Here is a 19,923-nt window from a genome sequence, read left to right as displayed (position 1 = left end):
GGGCATCTCACTCCTCCTCACTTGCTGGTAGTAATACCTACACTTCTGGATCTTGTAGCACCACCAGAATTTTTGGCTAATGTTAAAGAAATAGTTTTGAAGATCTCTATCAGTGACACTGTATCCTGCAGTTGAGTTACATGTGAACTCTTCTTGTTTGCTTATTTTGAAATTAATTGCAATTCATAAAAAGTGACATGAACTTACTACAGACATGCCTAAAATCTAGAGTTTTTTTCAACTACACTGGTATTTTCATCAGAAGTTAACACAACCACTGCTCACATGCCTCTTCAGTGTTTACAACAAACATTTCTTTTGCTATTGTAAACTGGCCCCTTATCACTTCTGCCTATCTGCTCTCAGACTCACCCACTTCTAGTCTGTTGTTTCTGCAGAGCTGACGGTGGCAGGGAGGGCTGGTCCTTCAGCTCCCCACAAACCACTGGTTCTTGCCCTGGAGCCTCTGCTCCCATGCTGGACTCCAAGGGAGGACCCCAAGGGCTATGTACAGAGCCATTGGGACAACAGGCACAGCAGCCTAGGGTAGAGGTTGGAAAGCAGAGAACAAACTATTTCTCCACCGGGATGGGGAGCTTTACTGACATGAGAATTTTGTGGAAATGAGTTCATCCTGAATGCTAAAAAAAAACTCCAAAGGAATCATTCTCCTTTCTCTGCTTGCTGTTATACAACACATTTGGTTTGTGCTTTTGGTTTCACCTATATCTTAAGTCAAATAAGATCATTCTCTGTTCTCCTTTTATATTCATAAACTGCATGAATTACATGATGAAAAGGCTACATATTACATTTCATGTCATTTGTTGCTTAGCATATGCCACAAGCAGAGGGAAATTTTTGTCTTCCCACCATGAAACGCTGATATGAATACTAATCTAAACATCCATTCTGCACAGTACTATAAACCACGGGTGGTTTGTCATCTCAGCTGGGAAGAAAACACATCCCAAAGCATCTGCATTTCCCACAGAGCAGAGCTCCCCTTGTCTTGTCAGCTCTCAATGAGCAGATGGATGGACCCTGCCCTACTCCCAGCCTTCCCCAGCCAGGACCAGTGGCTGGAGAGGATGTCGTGACTGGCAGCTCTCTGTGCAGTTCTCCTCCCCTGGAAAGCACCAGCTCCCCGCAGGAGCCCAGAGGCACCCAGAGACACCCCAGCACCAAGGCCTCTCTCAGCAACACAGAGAGGGGATAAGGCCAGCATGACACAGCCTCACCAAGGCTGCCAGAAGCCCTGAAGAAGCAGCACAGACATCTCTGTTTCTGCTCAAATTCCTGATAGCACCATGTACATCCATACTTATTACTCTGCCAGATAGCCTCAGGCCCAAAAGTACCCTCATTATGGCCTGGGTGATACAGCACCATAGTCAGGTTGGAAAACAACTGCAAATTCAGGCAGGTGGCTCCTTGGGGTACTAGGTTCACAGGCTGCAGGACAGGATCACCCATGTCCAGACACACCACTCTTTCAGGGCTAACCCTGTAATGGTAAAATCAAGGGATTTGATATCATCCCATACCATCGGGACATTGATTTTACCCACCATCTGGGCTCCATTGTCTAAGGGTAAGCATGAAAGAGTCACCACCTCCTTGCAAAAGGAGTTATGCAGTCAAACATCCCATCTCACAGCTAAGGTGGTTGTGGCAGATGGGTGAAACAAGACTATTTCCCTGCATCTCACAGTTTGGGCAAGGCACCAGAGCACACTTTGGCAAGCTGCTGGTGCACACAGATGTTCAGGCACGTTAGCATACGCACTTTGATAGGGACTATTACATGCTACCATCCTACAGCCTCCCCTGGACTGACTTACAAATGAACTTCCTTGTGATTTCTATTCCCTGGACTACCCAAGTCAGCTCTAGTCAGCGCTAACTCATTATCACCTTTCCTTCATTTGGCCAGGTGAAAATTTGGAAACCAGTCTGTACTGTCAGCAAAAATCATAAAGAAGTAATTGTTAAATAACAGAACTTAAACATTTCCAAAACAAGTTAGAAAACAGATCTTTTTATTATAGGAACAAAATCATTGCGGGGAAAAGTAAAACACCACCAAAAAAAGAACAATAGTGGGGCTTGAATACATACAGTTAGAGGAAAAGCACAGGCTGCACAACTTCTCTCCTGACCTCACAGTAACAGAAACCTTTGCCCTGTTGCTGAACGGCATCTTCAGCAGGGAAGGACAGAATACCAGCCGTGTCCTATCTGCCTTGTAAAGATGGCTCAATTCTCAGATTCCAATCTCAATAGGAAAAATCCTTCCCAGCCTGGGGTTGCACCGATGAGGGTGCCAAGGGCTGCCAGGGCATCCCAGCAAGGCAGCGCTTAGGGCAAGCTGAAGCCAGGACACACCAGCCCAGCAGGACAAGGCGGGCCCAGCTCTGTCACCCTCAGCACCCGGAACACTGGCATCTTCTCCAGCGCAGCTCAGAGCACCTTCGTTCAGCCTTCGAAGCATGTACTGGAGTCGACTGTCCCCTGCCTGCCCCTGACAGACAGTGCAGAAGAGAAGCAAAGCTTACGACGTCCCCCCATTGCAGTGTCACTGGCCCCTGTTCACCCAGTGTCGCTGCCGTTGTCCTGCCTACAGGCAGCTGCCACCCCATTGCGCTCGGTGTCACATTTTTGACATTCTATTCACAGCCTTTGAGGAATGTTTGTACTGAGAGGAGATAGCGCAGCACCATGAGGAAAAGAATTATTATCTCCCTCTTACCGTGGAAAATCTGATTCCTATGGCAGCCTTAAAAAGCAGAAACAGGCTGAATCACCACCAACACAGCACACAAGATCCAAAAATCTTCTAAACAGAGTCACAGGACAAGGAAACAACAAGAACAACCACCTATGACTGGGCACCCCCGACGCGGAGCTTTGCCATGTACACAGACATGAAAGACTTCCAGGTAAGCATGCAGCCGTCCCACCAGCTCCCCCGCCTGGGAAAGAAGCATTCAGCTCAGTTTTGATTTTGCCAGGGTACTTCTTCAGACCTCACCGGGTGGCATTCACAAGGAATACCTAAAATCCTTTTCTAAGGGATTCATGGCACAATATAAACCAGAGACAAAATGACAAGGGAAGAGAGGAATGCAGTACTCGCATCGCCATCCCTTTCGACCCCGATCTGTATGTACCATCTCTGCTTTTACTCTACCATGACTTTCTAGCCCTTCGGGCTAGTTTAACACCAACATGCCTCACTTCTGACCATCGAAATGCACTTACACAGCAAATACCTTGCTTGGGCAGTGCATCCTGCAGCACTCCCCATGGCCTGACAGCTCAGCAGCCCCTGGCAACTTTGTCAGGGGCTCGGCTACCTGCTGCCTGAGACCCAGTCCTTGCCCTCCCCTCACCTTGTCCTTCTTCCCTGCAGGTCTACCCCAGCTCGTCCACTGGCAAACCTCCCCTGAGCAGAACAGGACTTGTGTAGCAGCAAGACTTGCCTAAGAGATCCTATGAATTGCTGCTGTCTATGCAAATAACACAGCACTGAAGAAGCCTACATGCACAGGCAGATGGCCAGCTTCACCAGCTTGCGGTAGCTAAACCATTACACTAAAGGCACTAATGCTTGCACTGATGAATGATCTCGGCATTATAATCAACGTTTCTGCCAAAATTACACACCCAAGCCCCAAGCACCCTTCTGCTGCAAGCAAGCAAGCTAGTGACAGAGCTGTTTTAACTCATTTGCAACACGAGCAGTTAGGTTCTGGCAGGAGGTAACTGGTAGCCCCCTGCCATTACAGGGCATCAAAAGGCGAGCAAGCCAGCATCACCTCCCGGGTCTCCACGCAGCAGCCCCTACCACTACTCCTGGCCCCACACAGCAAGCGGTGAGGGACAAATCACAAAGGGTCTGGAGCTCAGAGGAGCAATTCAGATAAACATCTGCCACAGCAGATACCTAGCTGAAACTTCCATCGAGCTTTTTTTTTTTTTTTTGCAGGGCCTGTGAAAAATGCCTTGAAATCTCCTGAGAAGAGGCTTTCTCAGGAAATTCCTGGCAGGTCCTTGTTTCTGTCTGGGACTCGCAGGCCACCTCAGTCCACCTGTCATGCCCACCCCCTGCAGGAACCACTGACTGGTGAAGACATGGCAAAGCGTGGGGTAGGCAGGGAGCAGGAAGAACCGTCTGTCTCATTTCAGGCTGTCCTCTAGGGCTCCACAGGTTAACGGCAGGTCTATTAACAGGCAAAGCATCAAAGAGCTGCCCGGTTTTGTTTGTTAGTGAACCTATCAGCCCATGGCAGCGTGGCCTTGAAGCCACACATGTGCTTTTTCTTATATTTTCTTTTCCTTTTTTTTTTTTTTTAATGAGGTTAGCAGGCCTGACACCTCACGTCTTCCTCCTGCTAAAATTTTCTGGACCAATTCTTACACACAATGAGACTATGGGGTGCAAATAATGCTTGTCATGGGTTTCAAGAGAAGGTGGAACAGCAAGCATGACAGATCAGTCATCAGTTGGACCCAAGAAAGAGTCCGAGGCATTCTCCTGGCTTTCCACATCAACTATGACCTCTGGGTCTGGCATTTCCTCAGGCTTTATCTCCACTGGTAAATTTTCTTCCACGGGGGGCAGGGTCTCAATGCCTTGACCAGTCTGGGCAGCATCTGGAGAAGAAGGGAGAAATGGTTTATAATTGCCCGCACTATGCTCACTTCCATGGAAATCTTCCCCCCAGTCCTTGATGCCACAAGCTGCCTAACCCACTCAGTCCCTTCTCCCCAGGTGTCTGCAAGCCAAATGTCAGTTTTCTTTGTAACTACTCCTTTATTGAGATGTTCATCACAGCTTTGTTTGTAAGACACTTTGGTGCTGAAAATCTCTGTGCTCAACTGCCCAAAATGTGCCAAAGTACCAAAGCAAAATCTATTCAGTCACATCTGAATAATTAAAGCTGGCTAACAGCACACATTTGATATGTTCTCACCTAAACACTTTCCTGGCACATCTCTGCTTTTTACTTATTTGCAGAAAATTAGTCAAACTGACAATTCAGAAATTTTTTATTAAAAAAAAGTTCTACACTTTAAGTAAATGTTAAACAATTACCTAAATGACTCTTTTTTTTTTTCTTGCACTGTGTTCATGAGTAGCATTTAATATTATGAAAGGAGAGCAAAACAGCATCCAAGGTTAGACATAAAGCATAGCTGAGCTGCTGAGAGGCTGTGCATGGTGAAGTGAAGCATACCAGAAGCAGAGACAGTAGTGCCAAGACCAGGCTATGACCTATGTAACATTGCTCTAGTTCATGATATTGTTGCTAGATCTACTTCAGCTGATGATGGTGCATTACTAGGGAAGGTGTCTGTGAAACAAAATTGAGGGAAACATAATGCAAAAAGTAGAGTATTAGTATCAAACCAGGAAATTTCTGAGAGGTTTTTATCGCTATGCTCTCTTGGCCATACTGTGCTAAAGCTGTGGGCTTTTATTCTTGATTTCTTTGAAGGAATTAAAATGTTACTGTATTCCTACTTTAGCACCAATTTAAGGAAATACACAAGCCTCTGACTTTGGTGGGATTTAGCCGTGTTTACTGTTCAGCATATTGGTGGATGCTGTCCTGAAGATGACTGCTTACAAAAACAATACTGATGAGAAAGAGGTGTGTGTGATAAAACTGCAGGAAAACCGCAGAGTTTTGAGGGGTTGCTGTTTTTGAGAGATGTGTATTTTAGCACAGAAGATACTGGAACAGACAGTCTGCAGTCTGCTGGCAGTACCACCTCTGCGGGATGCTTATGAGATGGCTGCTGCTACAGCTCACAGCTAGATGAGGGCAAGAGTTACTCCTGCGCAGAAGCCGAGCACAAGTAAGGTACTGATAAATGACCTGCTGCAACTTCTGTCATCTAGACAAGATGTAGCACCTTCCCTGTGCTAGCAAGTCCCAGGTCCCTCTCTTCGGTCAACTCCTCCCCCATCAGTCACACACATCCATTTTGTCCTTCACCCTCCTAAACAGGCTATCTGTCCAACTTAAGTCACTGGACCTACCAGGCTTTGAAGGGCAGTCGATTTGGGCAGCTTGAGCCTCGACATGGTCTCCATTAGGGGGGCTCTTCACACCTTCACTGGAGACCACGGACATTGTTAGTCCATCATCTTTCTCCTCCTCTGTAAAACCAACATCAGAGACTTGAAGGAAAGCGGACCCCCACATCCCAGCAGCCTTGGCCCACTCATTGTGAGGCTGGACCACCAACACATGCATGCGTCTCAAGTGGCACTGGCTCCATTCCTGGAGCAGACAGATGCCGAGTACGGAGGGCCACTGCCAACCTGTCAGACCAGCTTGGCCACGCCGGCAGGATCACAGCTTGAGGTGGCCTCACTGGGCACGGGCAGATTGCACTCAGGGACTGGTGCTGACAAAGGACTGCCATCAGAAGCCTTCAGGTCTTTTCAGGATCAGACCTGAATGAGGCTCCATTTTCTTGCTCACAGAAAAGGTTTTGCTGTTTCTTTCCGGCCAGGAGCACAAGGTGGCAAGCATGAGGTGAAAAAAGGAAAAGCAAGGTTTAATTCAAGACCCTGCTGGTTGTAACAGTTTCCTGTCAGCAAGCAGCCTTCTGCTCCACCAGGTCAGGGGAGGGCTGGCTGAAAGATGAGCTGCCACCAAGTTGAGACCGTTTCAACCCCAGGCTGCATAAACACAGTCCTCTGTGAGACTCATCCCAAGGAACAACAGTGTTCTCCACTCACCTGAAGGCACTGGGATGAACTTGTCTTTCCTCTTCATGCAGCAACATATGATTGAGGAGACAACTACCACCAGGATAACCGCACCCCCAGCGCATCCCACCAGGATGTAAATGAACCACGGGTACTGCAGCAGGTCTCCTGCAAGGACAGGGCTCTGTTAGTTACCAGGGTGGAAAAGCTGCTTTCTCCAAATGGGAGAAACCTGCAGACAGATTAGAACATGTGGTCATTATTACTGCTTTTGTTTGGTTTGGATCAGGGAGCTGATTTTTATGAAATGTGGCACATTGTAATTTAGGTCACATCATTTAATTATGGAATGGAATTTTTCGTTAAGAAGAGAGGCTTGTATGACTATGCTGTGTGCATTTGTTTCTGCCTACTCTGACCAGTAACATCGAAGATAATTAGTAAGTTTTAATCAAATTTAACAGGGATGGTGGTGGTTTGAAAGATACAACATTTCAACAACTTTTATGAAAACAGGCAGCTGAAAAGAGGAGGGAGACCTAAGCTAGCATCTCCTGCTGAAAGAAAAGCAGCAGAGTCTTCCCTCAGAGCTCATATTAGGCCCCAGAGAATCCACTTAGGACAGCCATATAACGACTGCACCAACCTCAAAGAAAGTCTGATCAGAGCCTGCACTTCCTCCGGCACCAGAGACTTCAGCCACCCGAGTCAGAGCTGTAGGAAACCAGCTTCACTACTGCTCAGAGAAGGATTTCTCTTTATTCCCCTTCCCAACCGAGATCATGTGAAACGCCTAGCAGGAGGCGATGGCTACAGATGGCTGAGCAGAAGGCCACACACAAGTCAGTGGTAATTATTACCCAGTTCGGTGCTCAGGGTTGCTTTGACAGGTCAGACTTGCACATAAGTTGCTGCTGAGCAGGGAAGCTGGTAGAGGGCATCACAGACTTGCAGAAAAAAGAGACCCGTCCAGACTCCTTCACTGAGACAATTTGCTCCAACCTGGGGTAGCCAGTGTGAAAACTCTTCCTCCCAATATGAAAAAAACATACAGCTCAACAATTGCTAGAATGCAATTTCCTTAAAACTCCTTAGGTAAACCCAAGCCATCCCTTTTTGATTCATTTGGCTTCTTTTTGTCTGCGCACATGCCTGTACAGCACTGTACTGGGGAAACCAGCATTTGGAGCTTGTTTTCAAGACCCCAAACACACACATTGCTGCATATCCCCAGAGGCTGGGAAGTGTTTCAAACACTCCAAGACATACTACATGCTGTCATAGTCCAGATACTCACTAGAACAGTAAAAACAACTGTAGACAGGTGCTCCTGTGTGTGAAATCACACATACTCAAAGTATTTTCAGATTGCTTGTTCCAGTCTCCTCAGGGACTTCAACTTCAAAAAACCTCAAAATTAAACTTTCAGCAAGTAAGAAATCATTTCCCTAATCATTTTCTTTCCTTTTTGATGAAAGCTTAGAGAATATTATCAAAGGCATAAATATGTTGGAAATAGTTTTTCCTAAGAATTTGCCATTTGCTAAAAAAGTTATTTTTGAGATAAAATATTGTGTTAAAAATCAGTAATAAACAAGTCATAAAACAAGTAATGAATGAATAAAAGGCTTTTATATATGTTAACTTGTTAACTTCTGAATCCTCTGCTTTAGATCCTGCATGATCAGAGCCCTTTAGTGCTTGGGAAATTTACAGTTTTTCCACTAAACTGTTTTACGCTAACAATTATTCAAAGTTAATTTAATCAGCCAATAGGTTGCCCAAACAGGTGCTTTTACATAGATCTTATGCCTACAGCAGAAAACCTATATTCAGCCCTTTTCCTGGAGCAAATATTATATTAACCCACAAAAATAATGAATTAGTCTTTAATTAATTAAACTGAATTCAATTATCTCTCCAATTCATTTTACTAGTACTCAGAACTGCTTTAATTCACTTTTTATAAATGTGGTTACATTTGGTGACTGAAAAGTAGCATCACTGACAATTTTCTGCTCTCAGACCCTTCCAAATACATGTTCATGTGTGTGTCCATCCCAACAGAGCTATCACTAAAGTCCCCTGTGGGCTTTTCAAGAGGAAATGGAGAACTGATATCACACCCAGGGGAGTGGGCAGACACCCAGAATAAACAGTAGTAACTGTCAGCACTCACGTGATTTATCACAGGGCTCAACTGAACAGCTCATGGATGTCTGCATCCTCACCCCTCCAGTGTCTCAGCCAACTTGGGTCTAACTACGCTGAACAACCTCTGACCAGTTTAACTGGACAAAATTAAGATCACTCCTTCACAATCACAAATTACAAACTTGTACAGATTGGCCAGAGGCACCAACGCAATCAGACACAAACATACCACAGCCTTTCTGTTGAATGCCAGGACACAATATGGGGTTTATGTCATTAATTTTGCTTTCGCACCAACTGTACGCCAACCATAGAAAAAAAGACTATGTTGTAGAGTTGAAGCAGCTCACACCTAGTTTCTAAAATTCTAGGTGCTATTGCACAGTACAATTTCTCTAATAGTAAAGGTGATTAAATCAATTACAGATAAATTAGTAAAAAACCTTATGATTAAATTATGCCACCCTGATGTAGTCTTTATGACCATCTTTTCTGCTAGAGAGGAGAAAAACCTTCACTACTGGAGATGCGAGGGAAATCACACTCAAAGCTATCTAAATTTTTTAAATTTTTTTTAAATTTTTTGAGCTTCCAACACAGACCAGTGCCTTTCATCATGAGGTTCTGGCAGTTTTGATCAGTCCTAGGATCCAGATTGTCCATCTCATTAAACTATGGCCTCATCCAAGCAGAGTACTCCGCATTTATGGACAGTTTGCAAATGGATAAAGTCACAGCCTTCTCACGGAACTACATAACTGAGCAGGGATATGGAGGAAAAAACCCCTACATTTCCAAAATAAATGACTTATACCTTTACTCCACCTCTGATGGTGTGGGGCTGATGGAGAGACATTTGTATAGACTGGTAAATCTTTGTGCATCTGGCCTAGATAAGGAGGAAAGGGACAAGACAAAAACCACCTCAGCTGATTCCAGCAGCAACAGGGTTGAACTAGCAGAGGTGTTTTTACAGGGATGTTACAGAAATTGAAAGCCATCTGAGTAATGGATGAATGTTGGAGTAGGAAGCAGCTCCTGTTCCTAAATCAGCATAAAGGACCAGTGCATAGGAGGGTGCAAGGTCTCCATCACTGGGAAGTAGGAAAACAGACAGAGATAGATCCATGCTGCAGAGCTGGGTAAAAAGACTTCCTGAAGAAGCTTCCATCCCTTCTGTGGTTGTAGGTTGTTTCAGTCCGAGACACAGGAGGGAGAAGGAAGTCAAGGGGACACTTTCTAAAGGGAGGATGTGGTAAGTCTGGAAAGCAGCTGCCAGAGGACAGAAGAGTTCGGTATTACTCAGACAACAACCACTCCTTAGTTTTCTGCTGCAGAGACGAAAAGGGAGTTTTTCTGGAGATGCTATTACTCACCATAGCTGCAAGACAGCACAACAGGCCTTGTCCTCAGGATGTTGTTCACATGGTACACCTCACATACAAATTCTCCAGGCACAGTTTTGTCCAGGCGAACCTTCTTTCCACCATCCTTAATGCAAGATTCAGGGGCACTCAGCACGGTGCCATTCAGCAGCCACCGAAAGTTGGTGCTCGTGTTGCTGGTCACATCACAGGACAACTCTGCGGTCCCATTGGGGAAGCACTGGATACCAATGGCCAGCTCTGGTCACACACAGCATGGGGCAACGGGAACAGGGAGGGAAGAGAGAGGTGAGGAGCAGACTCAGCAGTGAACATGAGCTGGATGTGAGCTTTCCTTACCGGCAGTCTTACTACCACTGCATTTACTGGTAGCCAGGGAGCACAGAAATAAGTAACCAGACCCGTGGGTGCCTGCCCCCAGCCCTGAAATGCTTAGCAGTGCCCACCCACCCCTGCTAGTGACTCCTGGTCCCTATTTTGGGGATGCCACAAAAATCTGTCATCTCTTCATTTTCCTTGTTGAAATTGAAAAAGAGAAGAATAAAAATCCCTGATCTGAGAGAGCAGTGGAAACACCCAAACCACCTGTCAGTCAGAGGCTTCCTCTGTAATCAGCAGATAATCATAGCGTCAGAGGAGACTCAGACCTCTCATCTAGCAGTGGTTTGTACTTTTGTTGTCGCACTGCCTCTTGTTCTATTTTAGAGAGGAACTAGTACGAATCGTGCCCAACATGGGTACTAACACCAGACACCTGCAGTTAGTTAGAATGACCCAGACCAGGACAATTTAAAATGAAGTAACAAATCATTGATCATCTTATGCTTTCCTGAATTTTTCTCAGTCTGCTACAGGGAGCCAACCTATTTCCTACAGTTGCCCCTTTGCAAATACAGACTAGACAGAGAAGTGGTATGGTTTTATGACAGTAAGAGTCACACTGAGGATGTCTATCCAAACATCCATGTAAATAAGCTCAGAAGTCACTATCGTCAACCAGGACATCACCTTCAGCTAAAATTCACTGCCTCCAGGAATACCTTTGCTGTGAAACTGTTTCCATGACTTAGGTGTGGCAACAGAAGACAAGGAGGAAACAAAAGTTCCCAAAGCAAATTCCCTGAAATGGAGGTTAAACCCAGGACACTTCTGCAGTCTTTGCCTACCTCCAGCCTAAGCCCCTGGTCTTTGTGCCAAGGAGTCATATCTTTGACCTACTCTGCATGGCAGTTCCGCCTGTTTGCGCCCAAAATGTGTAAGGATTCATTTGTCTTCACTGAGACCAGTTTGCTCAGACATTTTCATTACAATTTCTTACGCTTCAATTTCTCTTAGAAGCTTATGTAGGAGAAAGCCCTGCAAAAGGAACGGTGGAGATGAGGACCAGAGCAATGGTTGCTGGCTGTCTGGAGCACTGTTCAAGCAGGGGGGCAAACCCACTTAAGCCTTCTCCATATTAACCCGAGTAATGAGCTGGCTCCTGTACAGAAGTGACTTTGTTTCTGTCTTCTCACTCCACAGATGGATGAACGGGCACATGAAGGGGAGCAGCAATTCTGAGGCCACAGGGAGGACAGGAGGGAGACCGGCACGGGAAGGTACGTATTGCAGGTCTCTGAAGATGCTGACCTCCAAGCTGCTTGGGGGCAGCTAAGAATCAGAAAGTCACACCTGGATTCCTTTAGTACCTTTCCTTGGCTGCATGAAGCAGGGGCAAAACCCAGCATGCCTCAACCCAGACCTGCAAAGAGCCCAGTTCAGTTTCCAGAGCCAAGTCAGGTAGGGTTAACTCCTTAAGGAAGCATGTCCACAGGAAGCAAAATGCTGTTGGTCAGTGAGAGCCATCAGGAAGAGTACTCTGGAAATGGACTGAAATCTCCAGCTACTTATCTACAGGCTCAACTTTACAAACACTTCACGCTACTGTCTCTTACATCAGGGAAAAATAGCATGTAGCTCAACTGACTGGCTACTTCAAGGAAAGCTCAACAGACAGGAGAGACCAACAATGAGGATGCAAAAAGCATCCCTTAGTTTACACTCACCATTAATGTTTGCTGAGGTGCCAGAAGCTTATAAAACTGTTCCAGAGGCACCTATAGCTCCTCCAAACTCAAGTCATCTCTTAGGAAGATTTTCAAGGCACCAGCTTCCAGCCAGGCTCACAAGTTCAAAAGCTATTTTTTGCTAAGAAGGCCACTTACCAAATACTTCCAGTGCAAAAAATCTGGTGGTGTTGTGAAAAACAAACTCGTATTTTCCTTCGTCCTCTTTCTCCACGTTCCTCAGCACTAGAGAGCCGTTCTGCAAGTTCAGGCATCTTCTGGCAGAAGTGCCACACTTAGCCAACAAAGTATCATTTAAGACAGCTGTCAAGCATGTCACATTCCTCTTGCTCATTCCAAGGGAGGTCTGCAGACTCTGAATTCCCAGAGGAAAGACTGCTGAGTCGCCACTGAGCACTCTGGTCCTGGGGATAGAGCCTGAAAGGAGAGGCACAGAGTCGGGGCAGCAAGCTTCCCATGTCCATCCACCCCCTCGCATCTGCCTCTCAGAAAGGCAAACGCCCAGGTGAGACGTAAGAGGGACAGATCCATCCCCAGTGACAGGCTGGGGTCACCAGTAATTGAAAATCAGAGGAGTGGGGAGTCTTCTGTAAAGGCCAACTTTCCCCCCTGATAACACACCATGCACACAGGGCGACAAAAGGCTGAGCAGCCGGCCTTTTCTCTCCCCAAATTTGATGTGACCACCTACTACACCCCCTCAGAGCTTAGAGACTGTGCAAAGAAAGATCCTCAGGGCATCAGTGCCACAGATCTTGTGCAAAGGGTAGCAAAAACAACTGCCACCTGCACAGTTGCTTTTACCTACAGAGTAAGGTTACAGTTTTAACTTGAGCAAGTCTCACAATATCCTTGCACGTTATTAAGTTGCTATACGCAAATCAGAGATGGGTAAATGACAGGGCGATAGCAGCTCAGGGGACTAAACCAAGGTCACACTGAGCATCAGGAGCAGGACCACGTTGCTCTCCAGCCCCTCCAGCCAGCATTCTGCATACAAGGACCTTATGTTCTCCACTGAAACGCTTTTACAGATGCAGTACACTGAGAAAGTACGATATTGTTAGTTATCATTCGTTTACTAAAAAAATTATTTGTCTTACTTTGGTCTGACTGCCCCTTTCATGCATTATCAGTTACACTATTTGAAGTCTCCCCAAACCTGGTAGAATCCTTAAAAGATACTGGAGAAAAATTAAAGTGGCTGCTCATCTAGGCAAATCTGTGCCAACTTCATAAAGAAAAATCTAACTTACCATGAGTAACCGTTATTATCACCAGCAAGCACTGCAGAGTGAAAGGAAAGCTGAAATCCATTTTAAAGAGCTCCTTGCATCATGTGCTGAGAAGACGATCTGGCTACAGAGCTCTGTGAATATAGCGTTCAGGAAATGATGTCAGAAGCAAAAGTGAAAAAAAAAAAGAAAAAAAAGAAAAGAAACTCCATAGTGGACAGATTGAATAATGTTTCAAAATAGACCTGCAAGGTTTTGGGTGACTGAACTCGGGCTGAACCAACACAAGCCACAATGTGCTCTGCAAAGTCGTGCACCTTGGAGCTAGCTGCAAGTGTGAGAATAGGGCTGTGAGGTGAGGAGAGAAAAAAATATCTCCTGGTCAGCTCACGTCGTTTAGGAAGATGCTAACATTGAGACCGGACAAAGGCAAAACACCTATTTCTTCCATCCTTTTCCAGTTTATCAAAGCACAGCATCCCCACCCAGGGAAGAGAAATCAGTCCAGTCAAATAAAGCACTGCACATGCAGACCAGCCGATTTTCTAAAATATCAACAATAATCACTCACAGAGAGTCTTGCCAGGAGGAGAGGTGCGATAAGGCTCTCCCTCCATTCGCAAAGGCTATGTTGCCAGCCTGAGCTTTGCTGGGCTCTTCTAGTGACTGAATGGTGCCTGCCATGCAGGAAAGGGCTCCGTACAGCCACCCCAGGCAAAGAATAAAGGTTGTGTGAAGTTAAGTTGCATTGCAAAACTAGATTGAACACAGCCTGAGAGCCACCGTGAGTCTGGAGTGCAGATCCCAGAGACAGGACTGAAAAGCCAATCCTGAAGAATGGCTGTGAACCAGTTATCTACAGGGCCAGGCAGGGCCAGATATTTTGTTCACACTTGTTGAGATGGCTTAAAGCATGCTGGCATTTTGCACTGAATGCTGAGGTAAATTATACAAACAATGCAGCAGAAACTGTCTTGCTTGCTGGAGGAAGTAAACTGCCATAGCATTAGAGCCAACATCTGGATTTTTTTAGATACGCTTAGTAGATGTGCCAAGGAATAACTGTGACAACAGTGCAAGATGCAGCTGGGAATTTTACACTTCCATGCAGTTTCTCTGGACACAGACATAGACACAGTCCATTAAAGAAGCTCCGCACAGTGGAATTGCATCTATACACGCATTTCAGAGAAATGGTTAAACCCCTTGTGTTGTGGTCCGCACTATTTTTCAAACAATTTGGCTCCGGTCGATAATTCCACATTTCAGCCACTAGTTTGTCCCCTCTGACTTCTTAGCAATGACAATTACATCTCACCTCTTGCTCCCGGTGTCCAAAATTTACAAGTTTATTCAAGGCTACCATAGCACCATCCTGTCTTCATCATACATGCATAGGACAGGCCTAAATTGATCTGTGACAGAAATAGCCTTCTGTGAGAAAAGCAGTGAAGTGAGTCTTCAGACTCTCACAGCAGTGCAGAGAAAGGGGGAGAGAGAAAAGTATTCACAGTAAGAAACACTTTCATTTCCTTCTGTGCTGCTGAAATGACATGAAGAAAATCTCTCATAAATACCACTGCAAGGCTGGGTCTAACCATCTGCTTCGGATGTGCACATTCAACTTCATCTCACCTTCATGCTTGAAGGGTAAGCTGGTAGAGCTTAGGGTTGCAGTGCTATGGTGGAGACATGAGACAGAACAGACAGCACGTGCAGGGTCTCTTCAAAATAGGACTCCAAAATGTTGAGAATCTCAGAAAAACAACAAAATGCAAAAGTGGTCTACGTACAGCCAAACCCAGCAGAAGTTCACCGTCTCCTCTGGCCAGTGATAGCAGCCTCACAGAGCTCATTTACAGATTTGCAGTAAAATCAAAGAAAAATACAGCCTTTCTACTGTAGCTCTGTTGTTACAGAAGTGACTCTGCATGACCATGACATTGCGGTGTCCTGTATTTAGTCTCCCTCTCAGTGACTCCAGGGCAAATGAGTACATTTATGAGTTCAATATTTCTGACTGCAAGTGCCCCATACATCACACAGTATATGAAGTCCCATTAGGCTCCTTCTGTTCCTCACATCCTCACTAGCTTAAAAAAAAAAAAAGATCACAGCCAGGATAAAGATGACAGCACATGCACGATCCGTGTTGTCATCAATCAGCAGCCTTCTCTTAAGAGCAACTCTCAAATTTCACATATAACACATTTTTTAGATAAGATTAGACACTAATTTCTAACATTGGCTGATGAATTCTCACAACACCCTTAGCTAGCCAGAGAATTCACTTCCTTTTTTTATATAAAGATGCATAAAGTTTTGTGTAATTATTGCTGACAAAAATTACCTTGTGAGGCTTAACAGAAACCTTAAGTAGAAGAAGGAAAAAAAAAAAAAAAAAAGACAAGAACTTGTAGTTGAAAGGTGAACTAAAATCTTTACTTGGTAAGCTGCAAGCTCACAGGGCTATTTTGTCCTTTCAGCCACTGACAGCATCATGAAAGGAGAATGGAGATTCATTCCTTACATGACACGAGTCATTGGTGGAGCACAGGAGATTGGAAAACCTGAGCGAGCAAGTAAAACAGGAAATAAGCTGTGAAGTATTACAGAGAAATTTGTACATACTAGGTCTGCACATCTTCCTTTCAATAGGTTGGTAAGCGTAAGCAGCGCACCTATTTTTGTTGTCAACGCTGACATGCGTTAACGGGGGAAATACACAGGCCTCTCTTCACACGGGGGAAGAGGCAGCAGAGCTAAACGCCAGAAACTCAATGCATGGAAACAGAAAATGAGCCCATGGTTCTGGCAATGCATAGAGCCAGCTCTGCAAGCCACCGAGGGGTCCCTGCCCCAGCACCAGCCCAGGGCCAGGAAACACTGCTGGTTGCGGGCAGTCTGCTCTTCTGTTTGTCCATCCATCCATCCATCCATCCATCCATCCATCCATCCATCCATCCCCCTCCCTGCAGTGGAGCAGCATAGCCATGGCTACCCCACAGGCTGCCAGGGCAGGTACAACCTGGACTGTGCAGGGTGGGAGGGAGAGGCTTGCAGCCATGTTAGCTTACCTGTCCCATCTACACCTACAGCTATTCATGCGTGAGACTTCTTTCGAAACATGCCAATTTGAGTGGCTCTTAGGAGAGTTTAACTGCGCAGTCACAAGGCAGGAATGGGGGGTAAGCCTGAAAGATGCTTCTGTGTGGGGGCTGCAGGACCCCAGAGACTGATGAAGATGCAGACACTGACAAAGATTCATATTCATAAGAATAGGAATTCTTTCTTTGTTAAATGAAACTAGCCAGAGAGCTATGCTTGAACTCTGAACTCTTTCTTGATCAAAGAAATAGCAATAGCAAGCAAAAAATAGCAAAGATGACCACAGAAAAGTGTATGCTTACATGGTGATAAAGAGACTATCATGCACTTTGCTTATCTAACAGCAAAGCTGTGAAATTACAGCTCCTTTACAACTTATTTAAGAATTGGACATGGATAATCAGAGTACTCCTGTAGATCATGTTCAGAGCAGGTGACTTTTGGGTAAAATAGGCTGCACTGGCACAACAAGAAGAGTGACCGGGACATAGATGGCCATAGATGAAGGCCCTCTTGTGTCAGGGAATCCAGAGCCCCAAACAGATCTGTAAAAAATGGAAATAAACACACAGACCTTCAGACTCCCAGCTACAGACAGCCAGGAAAATGGAAAAACACAGGATTTCCCAGGCAGCCCCAAAGTACAGGCCTGCCAAACACCAAATGCTCTGTATGAGACCTGCTCCACCGGCCCTTGTCCTGCAGCACTCGTACTCCACACGGTTGTGATACAGCCCAGCAGCGCTGCTGCGGGGGACCCAACACACCAAAGAGAGCCCATCAGCCTGATCTGCAACATCCAGCCAAATGCAGCTGGCTTAGTGGTCCGGGGGGGGGGGGGCAGAGAAACCAAGAGGCTGCATTGCAGCTGTAGATAGACATAATTTTACCAACAGCAGCCCGTTCTCAGTGCTGACCCGCACCCTTAGCACAGGTGTCACTCACCTCAATGGATGCATACCACACTGTCTGCCAGCATGTCTGACAGATGGGAGGCTTTTCCCCACCACACGGTCCAGAGCAGAGAGGTCTCATGTGTCAAGTCTTAGGAAAGTGGACAGGCCAGACGCAGGTCACTAACATTTCTCCCCACCTCCTGAAATCACCCATTTGCCTCAGTTTCCACAGCAAGTTGCACCCGGGGAATTTCTCCTGACCAGCTCTCAACTGGGTGCTGAATAAGGCAAATCAGGAGGAGAAAAGGACACTGGACTTTTGTTCTCACTCATCCTATCTCTGCCTCAGAGACAGTTTGCAGGTGATCTCCCTTTCAGCTCAATCCATCCAGCTTCCACAGGCCTGGTCCTCTGCCCTGAGGTAACACTAACCCCACAGCCACCAAGCAGCTGCACAATATGAGGTTCAATCAGAGGCCATTGTGAGAGGAAAAGAGAGCAAAGGAGACACATTGCCACACTGTTTCTCCAGTTTCCCACACAAAGAGACCATAAAAAATGACTGAGTCAAATTAAAAGTTCACCTCAGCTATTAGCCTGTCTCCAAACATAGTTGATGTCAGAGCCTCAACTAGAGATGCTATCACTGTAACAGGGACATTTAAAGTAACCCACAAATTATAAAAAGCACATTGCAGAAATCTGCTGAGATCGGGAACTGCTGTGGAAAGGGTCTGGGCCTGATTACAGACAAGGTACACATAGTTTCTCCAGCCTGTAGTACCTCCAGGGAAGGAACGGTCCAACACCTGCAAGAGTCAAGGCCAAGATTTCTGGAGCTCTCCCCTGTGGAGACTGTCAAATCTCTGGTGACAGGGGCCCACAGGAACATACTTTCTTCAGAACATCTGTGGATATTTTCAGCTTTCTTTTGCCAAGAGATGGAAGGAACATTCAAGATCCTGCAAACACGGAGGAGGACCTTATTGCATTGGGGGCTTAGAAACAGGGCTGGTAAGAGGAAAACCTGCTCGGATACCCGCTCTGATGCACAAAGAGGAATGTGGGAGACCCCAGCAGCAGGTCTGCCATGCCTCAAATACCCCTCTGGTGTCTCACACACCACTGTTCCTTGTATCACACTTTCTGCCACAGGTTTTGCTTTTGCTATGTGATGCTGAGGCTATCTGCAACCCACCAAACCATATGCTGCTATTCTGTCTAAAAGGCATGGTTCAAGTAACAGTGCATGGCAGGGAGGATCCTGACAAAGCAGAGATGATAAGACTCTGCATAGTACTCAGGAGCAGACTATCTAACCTGCAGAAGCCCTCTACTCAAAGTAACCCAAGTAGAAAAACTCACAGTAGCACCTTGATTTCATGCACATGGTGCCCACCTGTCTGATGCTCCGGGAGAGAGCCCATCTCTTTGCTGCCAGCGGAGCAGTCCCATGCCTTCAAAATACATAAATGACAAGCTGGAGAGAAGTCTTCTTGAGCTCCCATTTCTGACAAGTTAAAAATCCATGTGCTTGTCACAGGTTCCATAATTCATTCACAAGCTCCCCTCTCCCAGCTCTCTCTCAGACACTGAACAAGACCAGGCAGGATTACAGAAGCTTACTCAGACTTCTGCTCATTAACAAGTTGCTGTTACCCTCGGGCCTTCTCTTCTTCCTCTTATAGTAGGTATGTCTCCTTCTCAGTCTACCCCCTCCACCAGGCAGCTTAGGGTGAATGGCATGAATTCACCTCCAACTCAGCTACCACTGAGCAGCTATGGGGAGAGAGACCCAGGCAGTTCCACAAAAAAAGCAGAGACACGGAGGAGGTACTGTGCCACACTGCCAACTCATCTTGGCACTCACCTATCATCTCACTGACACGTGAGATGAACAAGAACATAAGCATACCGGCTTTCCAGGTCAAGCATACCAGTCACATCCAGTTTCTGACATAGCTCCCCTAGTTTGGTCCACAGTGACAAGAGAAAAGAGTCCTTATATGGCGTAACTGATAGAAACTACACAATTTATATTTAGCACCACTGCGTGCGGGGTGAAATGCTTTGCATTTGCTTGGGTTTTTTTTAACCCACGCCTTCTATTACAGAGCTATTTAGACATATGGGTTCAATCATGCTGCTACGTGAACAGAGCTTAACTGAAGGACCACATCAAGGACAGCAAGCACAGTGCCTACAGTCTATAGGCTTTGGCCCATTTCGCTAGAGTCAGAGCAAAATCTGCTTCTGTGAGTTGACAATGCAGTGAGAAGTCAGGTTAGGAGCCAACCTGTTACAGGTTGGTGCAGGTCAACTGTGCTTGTTTGCTTTCTTCTCCACTGA

At 45.9% G+C, this 19,923-nt stretch overlaps 1 protein-coding gene across 1 annotated transcript; it reads right to left on the bottom strand.

The window, feature by feature from the left end:
- Window positions 1–4,060: 4,060 nt before the first annotated feature.
- Window positions 4,061–13,663, bottom strand: LOC141971323 (uncharacterized). The gene is made up of 6 exons (XM_074928604.1): window positions 13,592–13,663; window positions 12,474–12,752; window positions 10,261–10,509; window positions 6,761–6,898; window positions 6,053–6,172; window positions 4,061–4,659 (listed from the first exon to the last, which is right to left on the bottom strand). Exons 1-6 carry the CDS (start codon window positions 13,650–13,652, stop codon window positions 4,499–4,501), a joined length of 1,008 nt encoding a protein of 335 aa, XP_074784705.1. The 5' UTR covers window positions 13,653–13,663; the 3' UTR covers window positions 4,061–4,498.
- Between the last annotated feature and the right edge of the window lie 6,260 nt (window positions 13,664–19,923).

This window comes from Athene noctua, chromosome 1 (genome assembly GCF_965140245.1).
Source record: "Athene noctua chromosome 1, bAthNoc1.hap1.1, whole genome shotgun sequence".
In the NCBI taxonomy this organism is placed as follows: Eukaryota; Metazoa; Chordata; class Aves; order Strigiformes; family Strigidae; genus Athene; species Athene noctua.
Note: the sequence above shows the minus strand (reverse complement) of the source record. Positions and strands in the feature narration are given on the sequence as shown.

Bases quoted from the DNA above. Each gene is read 5' to 3' on its own strand.
- LOC141971323 (XM_074928604.1), bottom strand. From the start codon at position 13,652: ATGGATTTCAGCTTTCCTTTCACTCTGCAGTGCTTGCTGGTGATAATA. The intron at 6,899-10,260 runs GTGAGTAATAGC...CTGTCCTTGCAG, and splicing joins TGTGCTGTCTTGCAGCTATG to GAGACCTGCTGCAGTACCCG. The intron at 4,660-6,052 runs GTAGGTCCAGTG...CTTCTTCTCCAG, and splicing joins CGACTGCCCTTCAAAGCCTG to ATGCTGCCCAGACTGGTCAA.